Raw genomic sequence first — 11,600 nt, forward strand, 5'->3', positions numbered from 1 at the left:
AGGGAATTTCGGTAAAGGAGGCTGTATAAGCATTAGAATAGCACATGCCATGCTAAAAAAAAATACAAATTCTTATTAAGTATGCAAGGATGACACTGCTGTGCTGTTTCTGATGTGTCACAAAAAAAAAAAAATCAGTGCCATACAGTGTTCCTTACGGAAGTACAAACTGTCGAATTCAAAGCCCAGAAGTTTTATTCAAGAATGTTCCTCAATACAAATGTATTTAGAGATCTGAGTCACTGACTCATACATGACTATGTGGCGAGCATTCATTTTCATGTGCATTATAGTTTACAAGGTCTAGTCTGCATTGATTTATTGCATTCATGCTGAAACTGGGAGGGGTTCTCTGGGTATGAATAAAGATATAAACATTTCTTGAAATCGAAACATTTGAGAACGGACAAAAGGAAGGATCTGAGAACGGTATCTTAGATTGTAGTAAAGTGGTTAGTTGGGCGAGTTGGTAATGATTGAACATGGTTAAAATTGCGCACAAATAGAAAGGTACAGAGAAGAGGGAAGAGAGAAGAGACAAGCGCAAACTCACAACTCGATGTATTGATGGAAGAAAAAAGAACAGCCCTCGGTATCAGCTCGAGCCGAGGCCACACTCGCACGGGGGCACCCGAGCACGCGGAGGACACCCGAGCACGCGGAGGTATCTTAGATTCTCTTCTTTTTCTTACAGTATCTCTAATGTTCACTTTATTTCACCTGATGCATTTAGTTTTTAGTGCAGCTCTTAGCACCCGTTTCCGCGTTTCGCGGCGTCGCTGTCGGCGTAACCGCCCAACTAAACTTGGCAGGAAATTGAATTAATGTTGTGGTCATGTGATGTTGATGAGTCTAGCTGAGAAACTGAATTTTTTTATGGATGACGTGACGCGGTCATGCGACGTCATTTTCCCCGCTACTTTTAGCGGAAAAACTGCATTTGTGTTCAGGTAATGTGACATCAATTTCTGCACTAAATTTAGTGGGAAACTTAACCAGCTAAATTTAGTGGGGAAATTTTCCCGCTAAATTCAGGGAAATTTCCCGCTAAATGGGAGGGAGCAGAAGAGGAGGAGGGTAGGGAGAGGAGGGGCGTACCCTCCCATCCTCCTCTTCAAGATCTGTGCTCTAATTTCACGTTACAGAGAATTGTAAACGTCTCATATTTCATTTCATGTTTATTCAACTTTTATATTGCAGGTGCGCTCGCAGCAAAAATCTGGGTTGTGCTGATCCTCTACGCATAAGTTAGGAACTCCTGAGTGGCAAGAGTGGGAGTTTGGTCTGACAGCTCAAGGGACACCATTGTTCAGTATTGAATTTTTAATAATCTTCTTTTGAGCAAAGTTAAGCGTTGCTGCATGCAGTTCTTGTAAAAATAAATACCTGCAACCAAATTTACCAGGTCACGACATTTCGCCTCTGCTCTTAGTGGTCCTCGTGAGCCTCGGATAAGAGCTTACTGGTGTGCAAACATCATGCTTGTTTAAACCACTCACTGATGTAGAGACTCGCTGACATCCAGCATTTCAATGAAACGCTGGATGTCCACAAGTCTTTCTTGAACAATGCAAGCGGGGAAGGAACCATACAATCGTATCGTATCGGGGGACATTCTACCCTATTGAAAAAAACAGTATGATTCTCAACCCGGCATACCCGAATTTGAACTGGGCAAAATGAAAATCGAACTGATTAAACTGGCGATATAAGAAAACAAACTGGCCGAATTGGAACATTAACAAGCCAAACTGGCACCTTAACCTGCCAAACAGGCAGCCAGACTTGCCAACCATGCAGACAAACTTGCCAAACAGGCAGCCAAACCTGCCAAACAGGTTCCCGAACTGGCTAAACAGAAACAAAACTGACCAAACAGGCTGCTAAACTTGCCAAAAAGGAAGCAAAATTGCAAAACAGGCAGCGGAACTTGCCAAATGGGAAGCAAAACTTGCCAAACTGGGGAAACAGGCAGCTGAACTTGCCAAACAGGCTAAACTGAGTGCTAGACAGGTGAAAGTGGTAGCAGAACTGGTCCTACTGGTATTCAAACTGTTCAAAATGGTGACTGAACTGGTTACACTGATAATCAAACTGTTTTTCAAACTTGTAGCAGAGCATTGTGGTGGAACTGATCAAACTGGTAGTCAAACTGTTCAAATTGGAAATCGAGCTCCTCTAACAGGCAGTTGAACTATTCAAAATCGTGTATATATACCGAAGAAAGGTTGTTTTATAATCTGCCTAGCAGCACACTTTGGTAAATTACTTCATAAATGTAATTTAATTATAGTTACAACGTTTTCCGCCTTTTGCTCCAGCTTCCCAGAGATGTGGTCTAAACAAGCAAAACTATACCTTTGTCCGAAATAAGGTAATTACAATTAGAACTACTGGACAAAAAGTAATTCATTGCAATTTACATTACTTTTAGAAAGTCAAAAATTTGGGGGTTTTACGTGCCAAACCAACGACGGGCATCTGGCACGCCCCAGCGGAGGACTGAGGATTAATTTCGACCACCTGAGGATCTTTTGACGTGCAACCGAAAGTTCGGTTACACGGCGTCTTCTCCACAATAAGCCTCCGTCAGATTGCGGGCACCTCGGCCGGGATTCGAACCCGCCACATGGGGATCCGTAGGCCGACGCTCTCGCCTCGGAGCCACCGAGGCGGCTACTTTTAGAAAGCAATTTCACAATGGCATTACTTTCTTTGAACTTTGAACCACGCCGACGTGGTTCAAAAGGCTCTGTCCGCTAATGCTGCCGACCACCTGCCAGAGTCTGCAAAGGCTGTTCGACATTAGTACTGTGCCAGGAACGTGGCAATGAGCTTTGGTCACTCCGCTACACAAGGGAAAAGGAAGCCGACGAATGAACCAAAACATTACCGTCCTGTGTCAATCACCTCGATTGTCTGTCGAACATTTGAAACGATAGTTAACAGCCAGCTTCTCAACCACGTTGAAGAATCCGGCTATCTCTCCGACAGTCAGAATGGCTTTCGAAGAGGTCGCAGCTGCGAATCAGCACTCGCAACTATTACCCATTTTATCAGTGATCACATGAATAATCGAACCATGACAGATCTAATCCAACTTGACCTAAGCAATGCATTGGATATGCTCGACATTAACCTCCTGCTTGAGAAGCTTACACACGCAGGCATACACGATTTCCTATTCACCTGGATATCAAGCTTTCTGCAGAATCGCAGCCAACAAGTTGTGTACTGTGGGGCACGCTCTACAGAGAGGGTCATGTCATCAGGAGTGCCACAGGGCTCTGTCCTCGCTCCGACGCTCTTTCTCATATTTGTGAACGACATGCCACGCAATGACAAGTGTATCCTAGTGCAATACGCAGACGATACATCAATCGCGATGACAATTTCGTCCCAGTCTGACGCACGTCACTTGCAAAACCATCTAGAAGATGTAGAGAGATGGATCTCGAGACAACACCTAAGCCTGAGCGCATCCAAGAGTTCCGTGATACGTTTCTCAAACTGCAAAAAACAGACAATTGCCTTGTATATACTGTAGCAGGCACTCCACTGCGCACATCAGACCACCTGCCTATCTTAGGTGTCACGTTTTCCCAAAACTTGGATTTTTCCGCACATATTGCCGGCACTATCGCGAAGTCTTGCAGGACGCTTGGCCTCATCACCCGCGTCGCAAGGCCAGGTGGGCCAGCGGTCCTGCAGGCACAATATACATCCTTAGTCCTGCCTTCATTGGAATACTGCTCTGCATGCAGTTTGGTCTCCCCCTCAACAACATCTAATTGAGAGACTGTAGAGCGTGCAGCGCCGTGCAACCCGCAAAATTTGCGCCTGGTCCCTGGCACGACTGACGTGCCGTACCACGCACGGCTCAGAAAACTTGGCTGGCGTCCCCTCGATCAGAGACGAAAGATTTCTCGAGTCTGCGTGCTGTGCCGATTGCTCAATGAATCTCTTTCGGGGACTCGCCTATCGGCCGCCGTGCGTCTCGGTAGAAGATCAGGTCAGCTCGAACTTCTTCGAGGCAGGACTGTTCGTCACAGCGAATCCCTACTGCCCGGCGCCATTAGAGACTTTTGGACCATCCCATTAGCTTCTCGTAGCCCTCTGCCCACATCACACGATGAATCCCGGGAACTTTGCAAGGTATTTGCGAGACGAATGCCTTCGCGTCTGCAGACATCATGATCTTCACTCCGTCACCCTCTCCTCTTGAATCATCACCATTGCCACCGCCACCAGCAACATCATCGTCATCACCACCACCTCCATCATCACCGCCATCATAATTTTAATGCTTAATTCTAAAGCTGGGTAGTATTACTCCCAACGGACACAGCAGCAGGCTGGCAGACACACACGCGTAAGGGTTTTTGCCTATCTGCTTTGCTTGGCAGACCGCCGTGTACGGACCAATTTAAGTGCAAATAAATCACTCAGTCAATTACCATCCTTTGAGATACCCGACGTCAATACTTTCATATAACAGCATATGTCGGTCCGAGACCTATAGCAAAAATCAGATCTGTAAACTATGGCACTGTACTTTACTACCTTAGTTTCGCAAGGTCGTGGATTTCATTAGTGATGTGACAAAAAATACTTGGCTCAGTCAAAAGTTAACGAAGGAATACACAAGAATACTCATTCCGAAACCAAAAAAGCATCCTCGTAGGCCATTAAAACGTTTTATTTAACAAAAAGTGCAAGGGAAAGAAAAAGCTCTCATCTTACTGGTGTTCCCCGTTTTTGTTCATAAAATGTTCCAGTGGACCAGAACGTTTTCTAGCTTTGAGAGGAAAAGGCTGAACCACATGTCGGCTCATGCAACTTTTTATGTTTTTATTTGTAACTTTTGATTTGAGCAAGTTTCATCAATATTATCACATATAAAATTTCCACCACCTAGCTGAACTTGTATGGTAAATTACAGTGTTGTACTTCAGAAATCCGAATTTTAGGTCTATTTAAGTCTGGGCCCGACACACAGACCACCCGGTAGTGGTCTTTATCCCTTAGTGCAATCAGGCAGCAGTGCTTTATTTTTCTTTCCACTTTAGTACATTTGATAATATGCAATGCTTTACACAATAAAACCATTTTGACAGAATATAGCATCTAAAGCAAGCAGCAAAGGACATAAATAGAACATGGTTGATGACAGTGAAGTACAACAATGACAAAGCATGAAATGCAACGACTCTGCATCATTACGCAAAAGAAGGTATTACCCTCTTTAGAGGTCTGCTCAAGCACAGCACAGCAAACTCAAGCCAAAAAGTGCACAAACATGCACCACCAAATGCATTTTAAGTTTGAAAGAGAAAAGTAATGAAGTATGTGCGATCACATGCAAGCGGTAATATTCTTCGGTTCTATCCACAACCCCTACCCATTTCGATCTGGATGAGCATCGTGCTGGCACATGTTTGTGTATTACTATTGCATGATGCACATTAAAGACCCGAGTCTTGCGGTTACACTGCACTGGCTAAATTGCTCATCTACAGCATAGAGAGCTGTCGCATCACTTAAATGGCAGATAGACATTGCGCTCTTTAAAACTGATAGTGTATGTGGCCCATTAAACTGTTAATTAAAACATCAATCAACACATTTTGATTAATTAGTCAAAATATTGTGACGTTTATCCACTCATCTAATGTCTGCCGAGCCCCAGAAGTACACAGAGAAGACGGAATCTATGTACCCAACACACGCTTTTTTAAATTCTGTAAAGAATGAGGGAAAAAAAGCCCTGTATACATGTTAAAGAACTTTAGTCCCTCTCAATTTTGTTCGGCATGTCACACACAAAGCACTTGCTGTCAGCCGGAAACACCATGAAAAGGCAGTTGGCCTTAATGTCCTCGGGTTTCAGCACCTTACAGATGTCTACCTGCGAAGGAAAACATTCCTTTATATGCTCAGGAAAGAGTGGTGTCTCCCGTAACACCAGCCGTCTGCAAAGGAGCGTGCACCCGAGACCAGCAACATGGAGAATTCTCTTAATTCTGAAATACTCCCCATCAGCAGTTGACACTACAGTGGTGTCACTCTTTGAAGCTCTTGTGTATGCGGTGCTATGGAACACCTGCCTTTTGTACACAAAACGCTGGTATTCCAAAGCGCTGCCAACTGTGCCTGTCCCACCGTAGACCTCTAGCGCACGTTCCTCGATAGCTGTTAGAATGGCAGCTTTTTCACGTCCTAGCAAGCATGCTTCATCAACATAGCAGGCATTCTGGATGTGTGAATAATCAAGAAATCTTTCACACACACTCCGCTCATTGGCAGTGATTGCCACGTTGCTATCTGCCAGAAGGCATTCAAGCTGCTGCGTCATTACGACTCGCTCTACGATTTGATCCGGAAGTCCTCTAGCTGCAGAGACCAGCTTCACCAACTTTACGTTTCCTCCCTCGAAAACAAATGCGGATTAAGCCCAAAGTGGTCCCAACTGACGCACGGAGTTTGGCAGGTGGAGGAGCTGGTGCACGTTGAACGTAAGCGAAGCCACTCCATACAAGGCCTCACAGCTACCAACAAAGTCGATCAGCAGATTTTCTGAAAACAAAAAAATAAGCATGCACAGGATATAATCTCAGACTCTAAAATGAATGCATAACTTTAACTGAAATTTCAAATGCCGTGCAGCTCATTGGATGATTTTTGGGTGTGATTTCCTACCACAGTTACCTGATTGCATGCTCTGAGACTTTACACACAACATTCTGTCTAATCAATGCGGGTAGATCTTGACACTCCCATGAGACTGTCATACGGTATAAAAAAAAGACCTTTATGAGGCAAATAGGAGAAAAAAAAGTATGAAGCTTACCTGCACGCTTGATCTCGTCGGCTGTGATGGTCTCACGTAGCAAGATGTGTATTGCTTGCGAGAGCTTGGAGAGATGTTTCCAATACTCCAGAGGCAGAATGTCCACGAGGCAAGGAAGAGCGTAAAACAGAAGCCAGAGTCTCCACTCTGACGCTTTCCAGAAACTGCGCTCGTTGAGTGAACGAGGCAGCCTTGTCACACAGTGTGGTGGCTTGATCTGGAGGAGGCGGCTGTTGACCCGTGCCACGCAGGATGGTGCTCCTGTAAGCAACATAAGTGACTGGGCACATGAGTAATTTATCTTGCTTTAATAACCATATATGAGGCTGTGTACAAAGTACAACCACTCGAAAATGTATTCATGAAAGTTCGCCTCCCCAGAATTTTGAGGCTCAAACCCGAGGTTCAAAAGTGAAATGTCAAACCCTGAGGTTTAAAGAGGTTTGAGAAATTTGAGAATCAATCTTCCTAACATTTAAATTCATTACGCTAAAAAATATGACAATTTTCAAACTCTTCAATTTGAAAAGTTCAATGAACCTCGAAGGTCAGTCGAATTTCTCCAACGCCAGGCTGTAATGAAATCAGTTTTACCTGTTTTGATTGGGCTAAGCTTTGGAAAAAAATTGTACCTATCTGTTCATGCATGCAGACTATGCGAACATAGGAACAAGCACATATCAGACAACAGGTCAGCTCGATGTTTGATCTGGTTTCGGCATGGCTAAAGCGACGTGGTACAGAAAGTCCATTTCACAGCGACGTAGAAGCTTACGCTACATGTTAACAAGTGGTGACAGCACTGTATGTTTGTCAGCTTCTGCAAATGTGGTTGTGGGTGGTCTCAAAAGCCATAGATCAAGCATGTGCAGTGCGCCGTGCCAGTACAAAGAGTGACAATCAGCAAAATACAGTGGACATAACATAAAGCATATATTGGATGCACTCTGGCCATCAAAGATGGGCACCCATGCTATGATTTGGCAAAACACAAACTAAAATTGAATGCCGTGACCATTTTGAAGAAAATCAACGTTGTTTTGTAAATAAACATGCTAAAATGGCACTGTTACCATTACTATACGTAATATTTTTATTAGCTGCAACAAAATTTAAAAAAAAAGAAAATGGGAGGTAGGGTAAATTGGGCCCGGGGCATGGTGGCCACTAGAAAAAAGGCAAATTTGGGTAATTAGTTAGCTAATGAACTAAGCTTGACCTTATAATGGTTTAGCCGTGCCGTCAAATTCTCGTTAAAAATTTGTGAACGCTACAGGGCCGAGAAATGTCACCCTGGTACACGGTGCCAAGTTGAAACTAAGAGAGCAAAAGCGCCGGTGACTTCATTGCTTTGTGTCACACTGCTGATGTCAGCTGCGGTGCGGGCACGTGGGTTGAAGCTATCGCAGCCGGCTTGGCTTGTTTAAGTGAAGCCGGCTGCAATAACGTCGATTCACGTGCCCCGCCACAGGGGACGTCAGCAGTGTCATGCAAAGCGATGACATTACCGGTGCGATTGTCCGCTTTGTTTCAGTCCGATGCTCAGTACCGTGACATTTCTCGACCCCATAGTGCCTACCACAAATTCTTTAATCAAAATTTAATGGCACCGTTAGAGCATATTGAGGTCAAGCCTACATCCTCTAGACATATTAGGTGCACTCAAGTGAAATACTGAAAAGTTAATATAACATTTGAGTTAGTCGCTAACAATTGTTACCTAATTTCGCCTTTTTTTCTAGTAGCCACCATGGCTACTAACACTGCCTCAGGGCTCACATTACCCTATTTCATGTTCTATTTTTTTGAAAATTTGGAGCAGCTAACAAAGACACCTGTATCGATAATATTTTGCTTAGCGATTGTTATATGTATCTGTAAATATACTTAGTTTTAGATACATATTAAAAAATGTGACAAGCAGCTGTAGAGCTAATCAAAATCGGTCAACCAGCCTGGCAATCCTATTTTGCCCAATCTATGCCTAATCTTCTTGAAGGTTAAGCTAAAATTCTGATTTTCCAGATCTGGAGATTTGGCAAAACCTTGGCAACCACTAATGGCATTTGTGTCAGCTTCAAAGTGGACGAAAATGCTGCTATATATAGAGTTACACCTAGAAGATATTCTGATAAAAATTATTAATTGCATGAAGATGAATTTGAGACTGTGCGAAACCCAGACCCCATAAAATTTGTACCTTGCGATCTCGGACTGAAAGTCCGAGGTTGCAAGGTTCAAAGTATTCAATATCTTCAAACTTTCGAACTCGAACCTTGGGAGGTTTGCAACATCTCTAGGTTTGCCCGGACTGTGGAGCTAGTAACAAGGGGGGACCCTCACTGGAGAACTCCCTGCTTCTGCTCAGTGGGCAAGTAACGAGCAGGAAACGCGAATAGTACTAGTATGTAAAGATTCAAGTCAGGAATTGGCCTGGTAAACACCATTAAGGTAAAAATAGGTCGAAGAGGTGCCACAAATTATGAAAAGAGCAACTTATGCGCCAACTTGTAACTGGAAATGAGACATTTTGGTACTGTACGACGTACCTATGTAGAACCGTTTTTGAGAGTTGGATGAAGAAAGCAGCAGTTCTGTAAACTGCTTTGCTGCTCCTTGAAGAACGGCGTGCATATACTCGACGCTCACTCCGGCCACAAGATCAAATCCTGAAAGTAAATGTTACATGTCTCTCAGTTTCTAACTCTAGGGACTGCAAAAAAGCATGCAACTGACGAATCACAAGTTCAATAATTCCAAGAGTATAGCTGGTAACAGTTCATGACATTGAATCTTTTAGTGTACCTCCTGCTTTTTCGGTGAAAGAAAAAATATTAGTATATTAACTCCGCAAGTATGCTGGTCAGCTACTCTGTGAATTGGAAAATCAAAACATCAATTAGGTGTTCCAAAAGGTTTCTCTGAAACCGAAATATAGTACAATTTTATTGAACGGTCGATTGCCGATCAGAGAATATTGACAGGTTTTACCACCGAAAACCATTACAAAATGCTCTTCTTAGCGCTTCGTACAAATGAGCATGGACGTGAATTTCAGAAGAAATTTGCGTGTACGTACTGCATCTACTGTCTGTTTCAACGGCATCTTTCTTAGAGACCACTGTTGGCTAAGCTTATGTGAAAAAAAAAAAATTAGGGGGGAGGTGGCACTCTTACAAGCATAGGAAGGCAGAATGCTAGCCCTGCCTCTGCCGTGGCCCTATGAATTTTTCCCCAAGCTTTGCGAAGGAGGGAAGGAAGGGAACAGTCTTGTCTTACTCTTGAGATTACACAGCAACCACAAAACTTGTGGCTCAGCAGTGTTACGTGTGAGTATACTTGTGTCACGCTTGTGTCAGTATGCTTGTGCAAAGTACTTCGCATCTTTCAGTTGGGCGCCACTGATCACCGATTTTTCCACTGTTGCAGCCTGAAATAAGTATTGGCTTGCAAACTTAAAATAGAAAATTAATGCACAGCGCATTCAAGTAGCCCGTCGTAACATCAGCTAACAGACCTTGGGAGAAATTGGGGGCACGGCTGTGGTCATCTTCGCTGAGCATCTGCTACTGAACATTTGCAAATCAACAGTGCATTGAGAGTACAAAAGTATGTAGTTCATAATCTCAGAAAGTAAGGATGTAACATATCAGAGTACAGTCGGAACCCAAAGAGGTTAGCACAATTAAGTGATCAACCTGCGGAGCATTGTGCTATTCGAAAACAGAATCAAAATCACAAAGATTTTGTGTGACTAATACTTTCTGTTCTCAGTGTGAAACAGTTTGCTTCAATCGCTTGAACCTTGGATAATCTGACCCTGTTCTTTCGACATTCAGGGAAAAAGCCACACCTGGTAGATTCATTAGCGGAGAAGGACCCTTGATTCCATTTATGGTGATCCCCAATCTCAAGGAAAGCTGCATATCTCGGACCACAAGCTCAGATGTTCTTGGAGCCGGTGGTTCCTTGGGCACGTAGCGCATGCTTCCTGTGAATAAAAATAAACGAAAATATATTATGAGGTTGCACCCAGTAGGCTCAGAAAAACATAATGTTTAGTTTGAACTGCAATGTGCACGTGCAAGAAGACCGATACATACCTTCCAGGTGTTCCCCACTTATGAGGCACCAGGGACATCCAAACGAGCCGTTGAAACGTACCATGTTCTGAACTGCTGCCCTCGCAGGTGCGTCGACACAGCAGCAGAGCACATAAGCTCTGGACCTGTGCATCTCAGAGCTATGCTCCCACATCACGGGCGTCATGCTTTTGACTTGATCAACAAACTTTGCGAGGAAGGCAGTCATGTTTGGATGGCCTTTTCCGAACCAAAGTCCGGCTAGTGTGGTGTGCTTGAAGCGGATGCTTGGAGGGAGCTCATTCACAGTGAATTGAATAGGCCAAACAGACGTTTTGGATGACACGAAGAGAGGACTGCCGTCTGTGTAAAAAGTCAAAGACAGATCACTGTCCCCCATCCCAGTCTTTCTGCGCAGAGCATCATAGGCTTCACCTGTTGTTATGTCAGTGACACCACTTCCGCTTGATGAGGTACTACGTTCCATGGCAAGCTTCAGGAGGTTGTTGTGAAGAAGCTCCTTGGTCTTCTCAATAACGAAGGACAGTTGCTTCGTCATGTCAAGCATTACGAAGTAGGATCCATTCTCTTTTAGCACCTTCAGATCTATCCCTTGCTGGCACACTGAGCAGCTGGCTGCAGTCTCTGCGTCTTCCAGAACTGCTCCA

General features: G+C 44.0%; 1 protein-coding gene across 1 annotated transcript; it reads right to left on the minus strand.

Moving 5' to 3' along the window:
* Positions 1-6,448: 6,448 nt before the first annotated feature.
* On the minus strand, positions 6,449-10,981 carry LOC121833048. Its single transcript, XM_042286113.1, has 5 exons — positions 10,954-10,981; positions 10,704-10,841; positions 9,400-9,519; positions 6,851-7,111; positions 6,449-6,576 (listed from the first exon to the last, which is right to left on the minus strand). Exons 2-5 carry the CDS (start codon positions 10,834-10,836, stop codon positions 6,449-6,451), a joined length of 642 nt encoding a protein of 213 aa, XP_042142047.1. The 5' UTR covers positions 10,837-10,841; positions 10,954-10,981.
* Between the last annotated feature and the right edge of the window lie 619 nt (positions 10,982-11,600).

Source organism: Ixodes scapularis, unplaced genomic scaffold (genome assembly GCF_016920785.2).
Source record: "Ixodes scapularis isolate PalLabHiFi unplaced genomic scaffold, ASM1692078v2 PGA_scaffold6__148_contigs__length_123643588, whole genome shotgun sequence".
Lineage (NCBI taxonomy): Eukaryota > Metazoa > Arthropoda > Arachnida > Ixodida > Ixodidae > Ixodes > Ixodes scapularis.

Bases quoted from the DNA above. Each gene is read 5' to 3' on its own strand.
- LOC121833048 (XM_042286113.1), bottom strand. From the start codon at position 10,836: ATGCGCTACGTGCCCAAGGAACCACCGGCTCCAAGAACATCTGAGCTT. The intron at 9,520-10,703 runs GTGTGGCTTTTT...ATTTACTTTCAG, and splicing joins TCCGCTAATGAATCTACCAG to GATTTGATCTTGTGGCCGGA. The intron at 6,577-6,850 runs GTAAGCTTCATA...TTTTGTTTTCAG, and splicing joins CGACGAGATCAAGCGTGCAG to AAAATCTGCTGATCGACTTT.